This window comes from Haliotis cracherodii, unplaced genomic scaffold, assembly GCF_022045235.1.
Source record: "Haliotis cracherodii isolate W230 unplaced genomic scaffold, xgHalCrac1.p SCAF_1, whole genome shotgun sequence".
NCBI classification, from domain to species: domain Eukaryota; kingdom Metazoa; phylum Mollusca; class Gastropoda; order Lepetellida; family Haliotidae; genus Haliotis; species Haliotis cracherodii.
Window position 1 is genome coordinate 30,983,517 of NW_027266264.1, and position 19,882 is coordinate 31,003,398.

Below are 19,882 nucleotides of genomic sequence, written 5' to 3' on the forward strand. Positions count from 1 at the left end.
AATTTGTATTAAAATATTTGTATCATACTCTTAAGAAAACCCACCCGATCCCGTTAGTCGCCTCTTACGGCAAGCTTAATCGCCTTTTATGGCAAGCATGGGTTGCTGAAGACCTAGTCTACCCCGGATGTTCACGGGTATCTGAATGTCTGGTTCTTGGCCAAAATGACAAAGTTTCATTGACCTGCCCTTCACTTGCCAAAGGGTCGCAGTACAGAGAGCACCTGCTTCCTAACCGTTCAACGTAAAATGGTTTAGAAGCTGTCACAGTACCTTCAATGATGCTAGCAAAATTCCGTTGTCATTTAAATAATTATAGTATTTAACATAGAATTCCGCTACCTGAGGTTTGTTAAACTATTCTATCTGCAGTTTCGCAAGAGAAAGCTCGATTCGAGTAATGGGGATCGTGTGGTCACAATGGTTGAAATAAACAGGGGAACGTTGTTCTTGCTGTCTCCCACCGATTACCCCTGTCCAGTTATTTCTACGTATTGGGTGGCCCGGTCGTCTATGGCACGGCGATTAAATGGGCAGAGTTGCGTCCCTTTGGCAACTTTGAAACCTATGATTTGGGGTTCAAATCCCGGTTCGCCCCGATTACGTTTCTAGGTTTGTCAGCACCATACCCGTGCTCGTCGGTATCACCGAAGTGGTAAACGTCTGAGACCTGCATCACTTCGGGCTTTCCTCCCACATTAAGTTGACACGTGATATAACTGGAATACTGTCAATGGCGGCGTTAAAGCCCCACTCAGACACAGTATAATAAGCAGCCGGATATCGAACCCCGGATCTTTTCTCCGGGGTGATGCTCTACCACTAGACCACGAGGGCGGCGATGCTATCAGGAAAGCTTCTTCAAAATGATAGTGAGGGTATAGTGAGTGAGTGAGTGAGTATGGTTTTTCGCCGCTTTTAGCAATATTCCAGCAATATCACGGCTGGGGACACTAGAAATGGGCTTCACACATTGTACCAATGTGAGGAATCGAACCCGGGTCTTCAGCGTGACGAGCTAACGTTTTAACCACTAGGCAACCCCACTGCCCTAGTGAGGGAAAATCTGGAGGTTGTCGCAGAGTATTCTTGGTTCACCAGGATCCGACGTTATTGACCTGAAGAGGTCACCCTTAAATCACGGTACAAATATTGTAACAGACATTTATTTTCTTTATTTTCGATCAGTAGTACTGCGTAATAATAATATCAATAATAATATAGAGAAAATTGTATAATACATTCTAAACTGACGGTCAAAAGAAAGCATTCACCTATCTTTGATAGTGGCTAATAAAGAAACAAACAAGAAAGGGTTACTTTGTGGGACAAATCCAGTTTTATCGTGTATTTCTTTTGCCAGGCAGTTTATATACATATATGATAACACAGATATATTTGCCTGGGAGGAAAATTATTTTTAGAAATATAAGAAGAATAAATTATAAGGCTAATATTGCAGACGTTAAAAACAAGGGACAACACACAAATCGCTGCGTATTTCGGGTCATTAAAAGGGAGATTTCCCAAAAGACTTGGACAACTTTTGAAACAATACAAATATATGCATATATTGTACATTGATAAAATTACCGAAATGTTCTTGAGCAACTGTCTATTGCAAATCGCCATTTAACTTGCAATGAACGACGGGCGTAATGATCCGCATCATGTACGAGACTTCCAATTAGGTCCATTCATAAGGAAGCTGGGGGTGGCGGGGGTTGGGGTGGTGGTGGAGGGCACGGGTGGCCAAGTAGTCTAAGGCGCCGCGATTAAATGTGCAGAGTTGCGTCCCTTGGGCAACTATGAAACCTATGATTGTGGGTTCGAATTCCGGTTCCCCCGATCATGTTTCTAGGTTTGTCAGCACCATACCCGTGCTCGTGGGTTTCACCGAAGTGTTAAACGTCAGAGACCTGCATCACTTCGGGCTTTCGTCCCACATTAAGCTGACACGCCGCGATATAACTGGAATACTGTTAAAAGCGGCGTTAAACCAAACTCACTCACTCCTTTAATTTGTATTGATACAAATAACACATATAAGCATGTGCCGAAAAATGGCAAATGAGAAGATGAGAAGATGAACTTCTTGAATATCTCAGACAACAGATGTCACTATCAACAGATATGGGTTGTTATTTTTCACAGGGTACACCAGTGGAGTTGAACATGGAACAGGATCGACACTATCAGTACTGAGTGATAGTGACTATTCCAAGCTGAAGCTTTGTGTTTGTATTGATAATAAAATCGATTTTATTCTATGCACGACAAAAGTGATAACAATGAAAATATTAAAAAAATTACTTCGCTTCTAATTTTAGGCTACTGGAAGGTTTTTTTTGAAGTTTTTTTTCCTCTTTGCTTTTATTCCCCTCCAGGATCCTCTGAGGTCGTGAAGAACTAAAAATCATACTTGCATGACTTCATGTACAGTATATCTGAAATTCATAGATGGGAATATCTAGACTAGGCTTAACCTGAACGGCGACCAAATGGATCGATGGTCAGGGTGGTACTTGGTTCATGGCGTGTCAACGTACCCTGACAGGTGGTCGTTGCTCATGACATCACTCCATACCCGTGCTCGTGGGTTTCACCGAAGTGGTAAACGTCAGAGACCTGCATCACTTCGGGCTTTCCTCCCACATTAAGCTGACACGCCGTGATATAACTGGAATACTGTTAAAAACGGCGTCAAACCCAACTCACTCACTCACCTAAGGTGTATATATACACGTGATCAAGTCATTTGCATGTGAACAATCTGGTGCATCCCTGTAAAGTACGTTATCTGCATGACTACATCACTTGAAGCGAGTCAGAACAACGACCAAACAACTTCCATTGAAACATTTGCTCAAATCGCTTTCCTTGAAGCACGAGTTTGGGTCATTTCACTTGAAGCATATTTTCCAGACATTCCTAAAGCACGCGTTTAAAACAACTTCTATTAAAGCCTCTGTTCCAGAAACGTGACGTTCAGTGAAGTGAGTGTTCCAAGCACGTTCTTTCAATCATGTTCCGGAAGTTCTTCAGAGATCTAGAGGCCATCGTCTCGATACACATCACCATTGAACCACATGACATGTTCCAGAAATGTTAAGGTACGAGATACACACACCTTTCTTGAAGCAAGTGTTCCAGGCACTTTCCCTGGAGCACATTTTAATAACACTTTCTTTGAAACATGTATTTCAAACACATCCCTTTGAGCACGTCCTCCCGACAACGACGCCACCAATAATACGTTCCCGGTCACCAATAAGACGTTCCCGTCCTCGCGAAACACGTGCCCCACACATATCCTCGCTAATACTATCATGTGGACGAACTTAAGAAGTTTGTGTTTCAGACAATGAGGATCACAAGTCCTCTTCCTCTTTCATCGCCACCATGATCTTATCTGTATTTTCCGTCACCCACCTTTCGAAAGTGAGAGAAGAGCCACACAGTTTCTTCGTCATACGCGTGTCTCCTACAGGATCCAAGGTTCTGTAGTGCTGGAACATAGCCGCTAGATCCCTGGCTCCACTGAACTTGAAATTCGCATAGTCTTCAACGCGAATCTAAAACAAAACAAACATTGATTTCCTTCAGATAGGAACGCCAATAAAAACCTTTCTCAGTCAATCGGAAAGGGGACACGGGTGGCCAAGTCGTCTAGGCACCGCGATTAGATGTGCAGTTGCTTCCCTTGGGCATGCCAGAAACCTATGATTGTGGGTTCGAATCCCGGTTCGCCCAGATTATGTTTCTAAGTTTGTCAGCACCATACCCGTGCTCGTGGGTTTCACCGAAGTGGTAAACGTCTCAGACCTGCATCACTTCGGGCTTTCCTCCCACATTAAGCTAACCCGTCGTGATATAACTGTAATACTGTTCAAAGCGTCGTTGAACACAACTCACTCACTCACTCATGAACTGGAAAACATACAAAGGAACCGCTCTCTGTCTCAAGTAGAAAAAACGTTCTCCACGGACTTGTAAGAGCTGGACGAGGTGGTCTGGCTCTGGGACTTTGTGTCATCGTACCCTTCGACGTGGGATGTGTTCATAATATCAACCACTGGTTTGTCTGGTTCTTACTCGATTATTTGCAGGACGTAATGTAGTTTGGCTATTGCTGACTGTGGCGTAAAACAACAAAGAAAACAAAAATCGTACCAGTGGACACACGAAGACTGTGTGACGCATGTGATTGGTCAGCACGTCCGCCATCTGCTTGGCCGTGATTCTGTCCGCGGACAGGTTGACCGTTTGACCGAGATATGGTTTCGGTTTCAGGAATATGTTCAGGACACAACGCCCCATATCGCTCACGCTCATACTGTCAATTGAGTCGTCCTCTAGTGGCAAAGCTGTAGGAGGAAAGAAAAATCGTATTAACCTAGTGGTTCAAGCGATGGCTCGTCACGCGTGGCGTGGGGCTGTGTGTGTGTGTGTGTGGAGGGGGGCAAGTTATCTTCTCGTTATTTCAAGTTTCTGAGTTTCGAATTTGGACAAAATAAATTCAAATTACGGGGAAATAATTGAAATAACGAAGAAGATCTGAATTTGTTTCCCACATGGTTATTGTGTGTGAAGCCAAGTTCAAGTTCCCCGCCGTGATATTGCTGGAGTTTTGTTCAAAACGGCGTAATACCACTACCACTCTCTCACTCTTACTACATGATCGCTGTTTTAAAACATGGTAAAGTTATTGTATGTTAATAACAGAAATATGGTTTTGATTCGAAGGTAAATATCACATTAGAAACACACACACGGTACATGAAAATAGTTCATTATGAATATGGGTAAATGTATTATGCTATCTCATTAATATCAGATTTTACATGCATGTAGTTCTCGCTACCGATTAAGAAAGATCTTTGTTTAGCGCCCCCATAGTTTATTCTCCCTGCAGTGTTTTATTGTACGATAAACAACCCCCACTCGTCGTTTATTTCTCAATTAAAGTTATCCATCCTTGTCGTGTATGACAAGATACAGAACTTTTAGAACGGAGGCTTCTCGCGAAGCAATTCCGCAGGAAATTTGACTATAAAAACTTGAATGATGAGTGAAGTGGGCGTTACGAAAGGTTATTGAAGCTATCGTAAAATATATCTTTATTCATGTCAGGGATTGAAAACAATAATTATTCATTACATCTCAGTTTGGTGGCCTATGTTAGTTCGGGGTATAACTTCTGCACTTCTGAATTAGACGTGTACGTGTGGTTACTTGTCCTCACTTCGGCAAGCACCCGGATCAGTGTTACCCGACTTCCAACTCACTTATTGCATAGTTTGCCTCCTTTAATCTGTGTGGCTTGAATACGGTCAGCAGGTTCTCATAGAAGAAGGGCATCCTCAACAGCGTGTATGGTACATCTGGCAAGGACAAAATAGGAAATCAGTGAGTGAGTTGGTTTAACGACGCTTTTAACAATATTCCAGTTATATCACGGCGTGTCGGCTTAATGTGGGAGGAAAGCCCGAAGTGATGCAGGTCTCAGACGTTTACCACTTCGGTGAAACCCACGAGCACGGGTATGGTGCTGACAAACCTAGAAACATAATCGGGGCGAACCGGGATTCGAACCCACAATCATAGGTTTCTGGCGTGTTCAAGGGACGCAACTCTGCACAGCGCCTTAGACGACTGGGCCACCCGTGCCCCCTCAAGGAAATGAAAAACATATAGGGAGAGAATCTCACCCCAGCACCTATCGAGCTCGAGCACCTAGACAAGCCTCGGAGTTTTTTCCACTTTTATCAACTCGTGCTGATATATTTGATATCAAAAGACACGTGGGTGAGATTTTATTTATCATCCAACATCATTCTTCCAACTCTTTTCAGTTTGTAGACAGTAATAAGCAGTGTCGTAAGTGTAGAAAGTACTGCTAACAGCTTCAGTAACAGAGCCATTAGTGATGTGATTTGATTGTGACGTCATGTAACCAATGGCAAAGCATTGGGATGCAATCTCACCCAAGCTAAATTAAGGACTTGTCAGTATGTCGGAGTCAGTATACTGTGTCTGAGTGGGGTATTCATGTTAAACTGCGGCATGGTATCTCAGTGGGCTAGCACTATAAATCGGCATCAGTCCGGACTATAGTACAAGCAGACACACACACACACACACACACACACACACACACACACGTCGCTATATAAGTGCAATAATCTTGGACGCGACGTTAAACCCCATTTCACCTCACCTCACCTAGCTACCTGATTGACGTCATAGTGTTGTGAGGTCACTTGCTTGTGGCGTCACAAGTAACTGAGTTCCCACACTGGGTTACCGGAAGGCGGGCTCAGTGTAGTCACAAATGTATCTCACTATAAAATACCTTTTTATCTTGCAAACTAACAGGGACAAATGATCAGTAGCAGAGTATACAGGAATTTACGAGCAGCACTTTCCTGTGCATCCCTCGACCTTCAGGCTCTTGGTTTGTTTGCTTGTTTGTTCTTTACCGCCGCACTCAGCAATATTCCAGCTATATGACGGCGGTCTGTAAATCATGAGCATCGATCTACGCGATTGGGATACGATGACATGCATCAACCAAGTCAGCGAGTCTGACCACCCGATCCCGTTAGTCGCCTCTTACGAGAAGCATAGTCGTTTTTTACGACAAGCATGGCTTGCTGAAGACCTATTCTACCCTAGATCTTCACGGGTCTCGCCCCAAGTACCAAATGAAACGGCATAATGTTGGCTTCTTGATAAAATGAGTATACAATATATACCATATGTCCTCGGGTATCTCTGTAGATTTATGTTTCAGAATTTGACCCGATATTTGCGCATGGGAATCAAAGTCATTCTCAATACTGAGAATTGATCAATTGATGCCATATGACAACACGGTGAGAAAAATACGATATGACGTCATGCATTGTTTATGATGTCACAAATTGATTACATTACGTCATCTGAACAACAGGCTACCTTAAGTGAAGATGCTTTAAAGTACGGAAGCCTTTTAGGGCCATTTGTGTTTTTGGTTTTTTTTCTTAACATTTTAAGATACTGACTTGAAATGTCAAGATATTAACGTAAAATTTAAGATAATAACTTGAAATTTCAAGAAAAAAACAAAAACAAACAAAATGGCCCTAAAAGGCTTCCGTACTGAAGGATCAACATATCATAAGTCTTTAAAATATCCGAATGTGTGATATATGGACTAACCAAGGAATTACAGATTATCTGTCACTAGTGAATGAATTCTGTCCTTCGCAAAAGGTTCGCGACATACACTATATATTCACTCGGAAAAGATAATCCGTCGGGGCTTACAGCATTAATTCAATTGGGGCAGATAATCCGTAAATTGCTCCCTGGTTATTCAATAAATGTTCACAGGTAAATACGACATACGTCAGTACATCACGCTGTCTACATAACACGGATCTCATTTTAAACAACTGCCGAAGTTATTTTGGTGGGAGCTCACACCGGACTCGGTCGGGCAAAGTTTAAACAATCCACTAGTTCTCCACTATCCACCCGCATCTTAGGAAACAGCGTCAACCTGCCATCATATAGTTACAAATAGTAAAAGTACCCCGTGGGGATTCCAGGTTAGAACAGATCCCCAGCAACCCATGCTGGTCATAAAGGGGCGATCAAATGAACCCGGTTGTCAGGATCGGTGACTTGGTTGATTAGGCGACTATGCTTGCCGTGAAAGGCGATTATGTTAGTCGTAAGAGGCGACTAACGGGATCGGGTGGCCAGAATCGCTGACTTGGTTCATGCATGCCATCGTATCCCAAATGCGTGGATCGATGCTCATGATGTCAATCACTGGATTGTCTGGTCCAGACTCGATTATTTACAGACAGCCGTCATATAGCTGGAATTAGCTGGCGTTAAACAACAAACAAACAAACAAAACGTGTCGCTCGACGGTGTGCAAGGTTGTTCATAATATCAATCACGGGTTTGTCTGGTCCAGGCTGCATTTTTTACAGGTCACCGTCTCATAGCTTGGATAGCGCTGAGTGCAGCGATAAACAACAAAAAAACAATCAGAAAGTAATAAATCTACAATAAAACAAAAACAACCTACCTTGGGACATCAGATACTCTTCTAACTCAGCCTTTGCTTCAAAGGGGCCACATTCAGGTACTTTCTCGGGGTCGGGAGCTTCAGATCCATACAGAACAAGATGCCGGATGTTGCAGTTAACAGCAGCATCTATAGCGTTTGTGCCCTTTGAAAGAAAAGTTCCTGATTACGCTGGATCAGTCTTCACTTTATTGTAATAAAATTAAAATAATATTGTCTCAAATTACCTTAAGCAAGCAAACAATGAAATTTCATATGCATTCGGAACACACCAGGGAAGAGGAAAAATATATCTCGGATTTTGAATATAATTTAGAATTCATATTGCAAAGAGGCCTAGGGAATACTTCGTGTTGCTGCTAATTTCATAAATATGTTTTTGTACTTGAAATAACTTGATAACTTAATGGAAATGTGGCCGTGTTTCGTAATTGGCATTTCCCCAAGGGAAATAACTCTCACCTGACTGATTTCCTTTTCTTTGCTGAAGTGCTCCCAGTAGTGCGTTGTCAGGAAGACTGCATGAGCTCCGTCGAGCACGCGCTCCAAGCTCCGGGGATCATTGAGATCAGCTGTACTTATCACTGCACCTATAACACGCACATCACATGCTGATGATGTCTTTCTCCATACGGTGGAGACGTCTTCATAGATAAAAGGCAGTCAAAGAATTCAGCGCATTATTTGGAGTGAGTGAATAAATTTTGAGCCGTTTTAAGCATAGTTCCAACCATATGATAATAATAAAATAATAATAAGTGCTTCACACCTTGAAACCCACAAAGGGAAGCAAATGACGTGAATAAAAATCAACGTCTTGACCAAAACCCTAGCACCAAACATTTTAGGAAAAACATCCCAATGTATGAACTCAGTGCTGCAAGTATAGTTAAGGACAATCTACAACATCAATACATTTAACCTAAAGCAGCTCTCACACTTTGCCGAGGTGGTTGCCGAGATCTCCCGAACCTAACTCGGTCGCCACGAGGATACCACGAGTAGGACGAGTGTGTTACGAGTTGGCTGGCGCCACGAGTGTTTTGAGCAGTTCCAAAACTCTCGTAGATCAGTACGAGGTATCCCGAGTTACCCCGAGTTTGGTACGACCTCGCTACGAGCTCCATACGAGTACCCCCGAGTCAGCTCGGGTCCATACTCGGGACACAACTCGGCAAAGTGTGGGAGCCCTTTATGTCTCAAAACCTGTTGTCAACAGATCACATGTTAACAGTATCACATTCGTGATGACCCTGTGTCGGAACGATGCGTTATTTAATTCACAAATTGTATTGTGCCATCCTCGTCACAAAGCATTCATGGTAACCATGACGATAATAAACTGCCGGGCAAAAGAAAGTATACACCCATGTTTGACGGTGGCTAAAAATTAAACAAACAAGAAATGGTTATACGATGGTGATGAATCGATGTGCTTGGGGCTTAAGTCTGATTTAAGTCTGCGACTCTTTTCAACCTACGAGAGCTTTCATAACGTTTGGTCAAGCCCAATTTTCAAGTATATACTTTCTTTTGCTCCTTTTGCAGTTTGTGTATAATCTAAGAGTTGTATGATATGTAATTGAATTTTCGTTGTGTTCATTGCAATTCTTGCATCCCGAAGGACTGAATTGGTCACGTGTTATTGCATTAATTTCGAAATGAATGTTAAAATTTAAGCCACGGCCACCGAGGCGGACTACTTTTATTACTACGGATCGAATGTCGGGGAATCCCAATATAACCGTCGAGGAAATTCCCTTTGTGCTCCCGAGTATCGTCATGCACTGGACATTCAGCGAAATTTATGCATATTCGTTGTCCAAACCACCCTTTCAGACCGAAGACCGAGAAGGAATGAAAGAGCAAACGTGCAGGACCTTCAAGTCTTCGGGTTTCATTTCTAACTAGCATTTTTTCGACTGTGTCTTCCCGTTCACGGGGAACTAATGTTTGAATCTGGTCATTTGAAACAGCCGCCTTCTCTAGGATATATTTGTTCCGGTTCGTTACAGTCTGACCGTTGCACTTCTTCTCGTCTCTTCCCTTGATTGACGGGTCCTATGAACAGTGTTTTGAACCTACTCTCCGTTGATTGGCTACTGACTTTGTAGGCGTGTCAAGCAATGTGCATAAATCAAACAGTCGCCTGATTGATGTCACGCCACAGTAAGTATTCCTTCACCTGGAATGTTTATCAATGTCGTCATTTTCGACTGTCGAATTTAAGTATCAGCATTGACTTTGTATTTTTTCGGTTCATTGAGGTATGAATCGAAAAACCGATATGCACGTTTTGTAAGAATCCGCTACTTTGATCGGCGTCTATTACGTTGACGTTAGGGTATGATTGTAAATGTTATTTAATATTAATTTAATTCATGCAATAGTTTATAAGCAGGGGCGCCGTTGCCTCTGGGAGGAACAGGAAACATGCATCATCAATTTTCAATGATACCTGGTCTCACCTTTCTCAGCTAGTTCGTTTGCGCGACCACTCGTTGGGGTGCGAGTGACAGCGATGACCTTGACCCTTGGACTTTTGACCAGTGCCGACGCCACAGCTCCTCCCACCATTCCAAGAGCTCCGAACACCACCACTTTGAGCGGGTCTTCTTCGTTACCCACGCTCGCGCCGCAACCCATACTGAAACAAAAGCATTTAGTGGAATACAAATACAATTACATGGTTACGTGTAAACAGTTTGGTCAGTTTCCGAAAAGCATGCTGCCATTACCGTAATTGCCTTAGATATTTAGTTCGCGCTGTATGAACATATTGTCGTAGGTCATGGACTTGTTGTAGGCTAACTTTGGGGAGGATAACACGACGTTCCAGAAACACAGGTGAGGTGAAGTGAAATGGGGAAAAAGTGGCGTCCTTAAAGGTTAGTGTTCTTACATACACGTGTGTAGGGGTTGGGTACCATCGACCACCTGCTTACCAGACCAACGCTCCATTCACTACACTACTGCGATGTCTCTAAATGTTAGGTCTGGGCAAGTAAACACGACAGCAGGTGAACAAATCCGTTGTCAATAAACAGTAATATATACTACAATGGGCCGTGTGTTGCTGTTAATCAGTGGTTAGGCCTCCAGGACATCCTACGCATGTCCATTGGGAACATTCATGCTCTGTGAGACATCCGGTTGTGTGTAAGATGCCGTATCTTCACACGAGAATCGGGGAACTCGATGCATGGTCAGCTTATTGTATAGGGTTACCATAGCACAGTGAAATACGTCGGAACCTGTTCAGCATCATAAAATTTAAGTATGTCTTGTTTTGTTTGTGTGTTTGTTGTTTAGCGCCGCAATATTCCAGGTATATGACGGCGGTCTGAACATAATCGAGTCGGAACCAGACAGTCCTGTGATTGACATTATGAGGATCGACCTACGTCATTGGGTTATAATGACATGCACCAACCAAGTCAGCAAGCTTGACCACGCTCAGTCGCCTCTAAGGACAAGCATGGGTTGCTGAAGACCAATTCAACCCCGGATCTTGTACATGCATGGTACGTGGTGACGTTGTGGCGACATGTAAGGTGAGTGTTGACGGAAAACCCCAAATGATTAATATCGAGGACGTTCACCCACGAGTCTTGTATTGACAAACCCACAGTAATCAGGGCGAAACTATATTGTAAACATCGCGCTATTCGCTATTACTAACTTAATCACTGCACTAGCATAGCACGTTAGACAGTGTGTGAAAGGAATAACACTATATGTATATATGTTTCATATTTTAATAACATATTATACCAAAAACACAATATTATGGATCACTGACTTCGCGCCATAAGTGTGACGTCAGCATATTATCTCATCATGAAAGCACTCTATTCATAGTCATAGTGCTTATATACATATTTTGTCTGTTTTACTCCTATCATTATTATATACATCATATATAATATGGACAGTCAATTGTCACCTGTCATCCTGGTAGGATCGGCCGACAGCACTCAACACTTTTCTCATGTTGACGTTTCATGTTACAGGCAAGTAAATACATTTTAAAAGAAACTCCGTCTTCAATATTTGTCTGGGACGACTAGAAGCCTGAACCTGCGACAGGAATAATCAGCTAAAGATTATCGGTGCCTTCAATCTCCCGGTCAGTTTCATGTGGGAACAGGGGGATAACCGGTCATCACTACGGTGAATTCGACAGACACGGGAAAGGTGTACAAAATCAAAGTTAAATTTGGGTGAATATTGGATTCGAACTAAATAGCTGATGTGAGACCACTGGACCACTGGACCACTGGACCACCGTTCATATAGGGTCAGTAGATCAAAGGGCGACAGTGTGTGAGTCCGTTGAGTCAATTATGTATCAGATTGACGAACTGATGCGGAGAAGGTCGGCTATTGATCCATGTAGACTTGATAGCCACGGCAAAACAACATGTTCCTAGCAACCACGTGGCGAAGGTGTGCTTCCCGTGTCAGGGCCCCGTTCTACAACTCGGTTCTAGCCCGTTGACTGCCATAGCTCCCGTTCTTTAACATGGACTTATAGACAGTCGTGGCATTAAGGCTTTGTGAAATCAGACCATGGTTAAGGAGGTTAGATCCTTGGGATATTTGAGGGTAAATGTGACATTGTTTAGGAGATGACTGTGGGTCAATACACTAAATAGGACACTTATCTGAACAGAGTGCCCTAGGATCCGTCATGGAATGAACGGTACAACACAACACTACGTATTGAAAATATCAACAGATAAAGCAAAACCATCAAGGGTTGTTTTAAGCAGGGACAACTTCCCACATCAGTCTTTCATTCGTACCCTATTGATTGTGTTGTCTATTTTATGTACAAATGGGAATTTCACCGGGCCTGTCTGTCAATAAGCTACATGCAGTGGGCCTGTCACAAATCTTCATACTCATATTTGTATAACCACTTTTATGTGTGTCTTGCCATGGTCTTGTTTTAATACAGCGAATGAAATAAGCGAGTGAGTATGGTTTCACGCCGCTTTTAGCAATATTCCAGCAATATCGCGGCGGGGGACGGCAGAAATGGTCTTCAAACATTTTACCCATGTGGGGAATCGAACCCGGGTGTTCGGCGTGACGAGTGAACGCTTTAACCACCCGAATGAAAGAAGACAACCCGATATGAGTGAGTATTGATTTCCAAGGAAAGTGTTGCAAGTACATTCCATGAACATGGAAACAACCACAACGCTAAAGTCTGGTACAAAGTGTACCCTGGTGGTCACATAGAAAAGGAAAGATAACTCTAATTAAAGACCAAAAAGTATATAATGCGGAATGGCTGAATTCTGAACTGGGGAAAAAACATTGACCAGCTTGGTTAAAATGACTCCCAAGATGATGAGAAACATTTTTTTCTCTCTTCTTGGTCTAGCTTTCCGTAGGCGTAGCTTCCCTGTAGATACTTAGACTGAACTAATACTGAGGTCCCTCTCTTGCATTATATATAATATACTCAACAAAAAACTTAGGATGATAAACATTGTCGGGAATAATTTTTGAGTGGAAGACAGCACACAATTATATAAACATTATCCCTAATAATGTCCATGATCCCTAAATTCTTTTGTTACCTTATATATTGACTGAGAGCAATGCCTTGCCTTTCTTTGTATAGCTCATAGACATAAACAAATATGTCAGAAGAAAAAGGGTCTCAAGATTTTAATGTTTGTATTTACAAGTACGTAACATTAATACCTGCGTCTGTAGCTATAATTGCATCATGAGTCTTTGTAATTGATATGTCATCATTAGCCACAACCAACAGTTATCCAACTCCGTTACTCGGAAGCTAACACCATAGCAACGCTCTCTGTGTCATGACACGTGCATCCTTAACGAGAAGAATTTATAATTAATCAAATTACTAAGAAATATGTGGTATGCCATTTTGTTCTTTATTGCGGATAATAATTTCTGGCTTTAAGACCTAATCAGAAAAATCAAATTATTAACGTACATCCATTAGTCTAACAAAATGTGAGAAAAATATATCCACAGGGAATTTTCTGTCATCGCAATTTGGTTATACGTCAATTTGCAAAATACCAGCCGCGCAGCATTCATTTTTAATAAAGGGTCTACATTGCAATTTATATACTGTATTTACTATTAAAAGCATCGGTTTCTGTTACATTTCAACCTAGAATTATAGCAATAGCAAGACAAATATTGACCAAAAATGTAGGACAGAAATATGGATGACAATATTACACAATTTTGTATCCAAGAAACGTATAACAATCTTTTCGTCGATGCGATGAATTATACATGGACATACCGTTCTCATGGTTAAATAAAATACAATATTCGATGAAATGTCAACACCAGTAATCGTTATCCGTTCCTACTTTCACAACCCAATTTGCATCAACAAATAAAGATTTGCAGACCGGTGCTTCGGCGGGACGAACAAACGCTTTAACCACTAGGCTACCCGACCGCCCATTCATTCATTCATTCATTCATTCATGTGAGTGAGTGAGTATGGTTTTACGCCGCTTTTAGCAATATTCCAGCAATATCACGGCGGGGGACACCAGAAATGGGCTTCACACATTGTACCCATGTCGGGAATCGAACCCGGGTCTTCGGCGTGACGAGCGAACGCTTTAACCACTAGGCTACCCGACCGCCCCCATTCATTCATGTACTAGAAACAACAACTGAATGATGCGAGCCTTTTCATGTCACAGTACTGGATGTCACAGAAGAATGTATTATCTAAGGAGTCGTTTGTCGAGTTTTCTCGGCCATGCCTGCTTTAATCTATCGTCAACGAACTCCTTTAATTCAGTATTTGAAGTATACGTTTTCTCATTTATTTATCGGGGCATGGTTGGCTTGTGTAAGTTTAGACATTACAAAATCATAAGCGTCAGCAAAATACACGCCTGCATACGCCGTCGCCTGCCAATATCTGATGACCGTCAGATAACGCATCGTACCGAATGGTATATATCCTGTTATCATAATCACCCTTTGAGTCCCTGTACAGTTGTAACGCGATACTGACACGCCAAACAATATAGTTTGACTATTTCTGTGTCCTCGGATACTAAGATAGGTGTTATAGAGGAGTGCATGTATTTATATATCATAATAGCCCTTCAGAACGGAACTGCACTCTAGTTACGGCAATAATGTGTATTGTGACGGCCATTCACGTCAGAACTATTGTATCAGATAGGTGTCCTTTAATTGAGAGTCTTAATCTACGAAGCGATCACATCTACGACTGTTTATACTGCTAATACTATTATTAATTAATGCTTGACATATAGGTAATGTTGGTATGTATGTCTCTGAATGAAATATATGTTTAGGTTGTGTATGCATGTGTGTATGAGGGAATGTATTTATTCAATTCATTTGTTTGTTAGTTTTTCATTTTGCAATTTATATATGGGTATGTTTTGTTTGTATGTTTGTTGTTTAACGTCGCAATATTCCAGCTATAATATATGACGGCGGTCTGTAAACAATCGAGTCTGGCCAGACAATCCACAGATTGACATCATGAGCATCGATCCACGCAATTGGGATACGATGACATGCATCAACCAAATCAACGAGCCTGACCACCTGATCCCGTTAGTCACCTCTTACGACAACCACAGTGGCCTATTTCGGCAAGCATGGGTTGCTGAAGACCTATTTCTTCACGGAAAGAAATGAACGACTGCGGGGAGAATAAACCTTGAGGGGCGCAGCTCATCTTCTCCCTGCAGGGTCTTATTGTACGATAAACAACTCCCACTCATTGTTTATATATAAAAAGGACGTCATTATAACACGAAATGGTGGATGACGTCACAAGGAGGTATGTATTGTAAATTTAGAGATAAATCGTGGAAAATTAAAGATTTCGTCGATTGCTGCTAAAATTAATTAAGAGGATTACAAACCGAATAAACATTGTGACAATGTTTATCTCATCTTCTGTTTTAATGTTAAACATCATACATTTCAAGATTGTGTAAATATCTTCTTTTTCAATGTATAGTCACTAGTGACAGGTAGCTGTCATTTTCAATATTTGTACGTCATTTCAATACACATGGAATAAGTACACACGGATGACGTCATTCCATGCCTTATATATACAACTTAACATTTGATAGAGGCCCTGTAGTGACTGTTGAAGAACTCTGGGGACATTTTATTGAAATGTATACGTGCAAACCTTGAATGGCTAGAAATAGGCATGTTCCCTGACAGTAAGGGATGCCGTTCCTATCAACATCTCCGAGCAATCAGTCAATACAAACTCCCCGCGGGCTTCATGAGTATGTAATGTATGACGTCAACACCAGAGAATAACCAGTATCAGCTCTCTGGCTACACAGATTCCATGGGCGTAAATGCCAAAATAATGGTAAGAATTATATGAATGGATGACTGAAAATCGGTTAACAATGTAAACACCAATCTCATTAAAATCAGATCTTAGTTCTCGCTACCGCTAAACAAAGATCTGAGGATATCCTATTAAGGGTCACGTCAGAACGACCTTTCATCCGACCAATCAGAGCGTCGCTTACCAGATCATGAATGTGATAGTGGGAATGTGTTTTCTAATTATGCAACCTCGAAATATTTATCAGAGGGTATTCCAGACAATCTAGGCCATCTATTAGCCTTTCGAGAATGTTCTTTTGATGAGTTTTAAAAAAGCGTAATCGCTAGTTTGAAACTAGTGTCGTAAAGCTCGAAAAAGCTGTCAGTCATTTCATTGGTCGGTCAAAGTTCGCGAATGGTCGTTCTGACATGACCCGTAATGGTATGTTCTCAGATCTTTGTTTGGCAGTAGCGAAAACTAAGATCTGATTTTATTGAGATTGTGTCAACACTAACTATTTATAGAATGTCAATAAATTTTTACATATTTTTACAAACCTTTCAGGTGTAAGAAAAATGCTTTCAAACGATTACTACACAAGATTACATTGCAAAATACAGTAGAACACGGATATAACGAACTACAAAGGACCGGAAAAATCAGTTCGTTATTTACGTTGTTCGTTATATACGTTTTCTGTATGCTGTAGTCGGCAAAATATATACGCCATTCATTTCCTTATGAAACTATCAATACGTACCTCAACACTTTTATGAGGATCGCCATGAAACGTAATAGCTATCCTCAAACAAAAACCGTACTGTACACTATTAAAATACCTGCAATATGTGTCATAAATTCAACACGACTGATAATGTTTGGCGTCATTTGTAAAGGAAAGACGTCACTTTGAGATGCAGTGACGTCATTAAGCAACGAATGACGGCGTCTCCGTCTATAACAGACAAGCCCATGCGTGTGCAGAGTTAGAGAAACAAATCGTTATGAGATGAACGTCTTGCGTTACATGTCAATGACATTTGTTTTCTTGCATCAATATATTGATAAAGCCTGCTCTCTTGTATGGTAGCTAATCGGATACGGTAGCATCTAGTCGGTCTTCGGGGCTTCTATAGGTATTAAAGTTATTGATTCGCCTTTGATTGATAGTGACAACAAGGACACCTCCGCCCTGGTGCGTCGGGCTGTTTAACGATCACTAAGATTCGCACCTAGCTTGTACTCAAGTGCTATCGATCGAATTTTGATTGACATCGACAACCAGGTAAACAGGTATTCGTGCATTGTGACAAGGGAACTGACAGTGCCTTTGAACGACCTAACTCTGTGAATAGGTGAGGAAATAAACGAATGACAGACTGACAGAAGAAATAAGCGAATAACAATGATAGAATAGTGGTTGTGTCGATGGATGGATTGATGAGTAAACGAATGAATGGTTGTTTGGTGAGTGAGTGAGTATGGTTTTACACCGCTTTTAGCAATATTCCAACAATATCACGGCGGGGGACACCAGAAATGGGCTTCACACATTGTATCCATGTCGGGAATCGAACCCGGGTCTTTGGCGTGACCAGCGAACGCTTTAACCACTACGCTACCCGACCGCCCCCGAATTGTTGTTGGAATGAATGAGTGAATAAATGAAACGTGGTTTGGTTGTTGGAATGAATGAATGAACAAAAGAATGAACGAATGATTGTTGGTTGTGAGAATGAATGAATAAATGAATGAATGATGGATGGTTTGAATGAATGAATGAATGAACGAATGGTTGTTGTGCGAATGAATGAATAAATGAATGAATGATGGTTGGTTGGAATGAATGAATTATGGTTAGTTGTGGGAATGAATGAATGAACGAACAAAAGAATGAACAAATGATTATTGCGAGAATGAATGAATGAATAAATGATTGTTGGTTGTGAAAATGAATGAATGAATGAATGAATGAATGAATGAATGAATGAACGATTTTTTTACTTCTCTAGCGATTGGAGGCAATAAGGTCACATGTAAGGCATATACCGTATCTATAATTCAGTGTAATGCCATCGTTTCATAAATCAGCAGGCATTAAACAGTAACATGGAGGACCAGTTTATGATCAGGATAAAGATTCCACCCAAGCAATGCCGTCGACGGGATTGTGTATGTATGTGTGTGTTTGTGTGTGTGTGTGTGTGTGTGTGTGTGTGTGTGTGGCTGCTTGAACTAATCCGGACTAATGCCGATTTTATAGTGCTAGCCCACTCAGACACAATACACAACTCAGACACAGTACACACCGAGCTGACCAGTCCTCATTTTAGCCTCTTAATGCCGCGCGACAGTCAGGGTAACAACAAGACCATCTTTTAAAGTCTTTTGCAACGGCCGGGGTTCGAACCCAGGACCTTCCCCTCTTCCGGGGGGGGGGGGGGGGGTCTACACAACTGTGATAATGTAGCTTAAAACTACATAATGTCTTAAAAGATGTAATTTTGATAAGTATTTAAACGACGAATTCTTTAAACATTTCAGTCCTTTCAACAACACATACGGTAACACAAATATATTTAAAGCAAATTATATTAAATATATACAGAAGAACACACAATGAAACATCAGAAAAGAAGGAGAAAGCAATTACCTGGCATATAACAACGTACAATTGAATGCACAACAATCACGACTTGTGTGTAAATGACATACCTGTTTAAGTCAGATTGGCCGGAACAGCCAGGGAAGAAGGCTGGCATCCCAATCACCTCTGAACCAAGTGTCCTACATATCTACATCTCAGCTCCTGTCACGCCAGTATATCACAGCCCCTGCCTCACCAAATCTTATGAAGACGCACGCCTTCTTGTCTTGCGACAGACACGCGGCAATCGCTTCACAACTGTACGTACATCACGTGCTGCCGACCAAGAACCATACGTTCACCGTTCCTGACGTCAGACGGGCGCGGGAATGACACTACATAACAACTGAAAAGAGTACCGGTTGTGACATCAACATGAATGAAGAAAGAGTTGTTGACATAAAGAATAGGAAGATGCTATATAAACATCCATGTTGGTATGTTGTGGTCGGATCGAAATGCGCCTCGCAACACAGAGGCATTCAATGCCGACGTACACTATATCCTTGCCGTGGTATGTTCTCCCAGTGATCTGCCACCTAAAACAATCGATAGTCATAGGGTCTTGCGCACTGGAATTAAGAAACATAAAGCCATTGGTTTGAAGGCTTTCAACCATGTCCTCTTTAGAGGGATCACAGATTATACATGTTTGGTACAATAGCTTCACAGTCACACTGACCTGTGATATCACGCGGCATGAGATTGATACCACGTTCATAATAACGCGTGTATTAGGTGTGGGTATGTGTTCCCTAAGGTGTTGCTTTAAACCCGTAAACGC

General features: G+C 41.7%; 1 protein-coding gene across 1 annotated transcript; it reads right to left on the reverse strand.

Moving 5' to 3' along the window:
* Window positions 1-1,849: 1,849 nt before the first annotated feature.
* LOC139463450 (nmrA-like family domain-containing protein 1) lies at window positions 1,850-19,592 on the reverse strand. Its single transcript, XM_071244720.1, has 7 exons — window positions 19,167-19,592; window positions 10,555-10,733; window positions 8,549-8,676; window positions 8,087-8,231; window positions 5,289-5,384; window positions 4,174-4,367; window positions 1,850-3,575 (listed from the first exon to the last, which is right to left on the reverse strand). Exons 1-7 carry the CDS (start codon window positions 19,211-19,213, stop codon window positions 3,372-3,374), a joined length of 993 nt encoding a protein of 330 aa, XP_071100821.1. The 5' UTR covers window positions 19,214-19,592; the 3' UTR covers window positions 1,850-3,371.
* Between the last annotated feature and the right edge of the window lie 290 nt (window positions 19,593-19,882).

Excerpts from the sequence above, each read along its gene's own strand:
- LOC139463450 (XM_071244720.1), bottom strand. The coding sequence starts at position 19,213 with ATGCCAGCCTTCTTCCCTGGCTGTTCCGGCCAATCTGACTTAAACAG. Across the intron at positions 10,734-19,166 it reads GGCCAATCTGACTTAAACAG|TATGGGTTGCGGCGCGAGCG; the intron begins GTATGTCATTTA and ends CTTTTGTTTCAG. Across the intron at positions 4,368-5,288 it reads GGAGGCAAACTATGCAATAA|CTTTGCCACTAGAGGACGAC; the intron begins GTGAGTTGGAAG and ends TTCCTCCTACAG.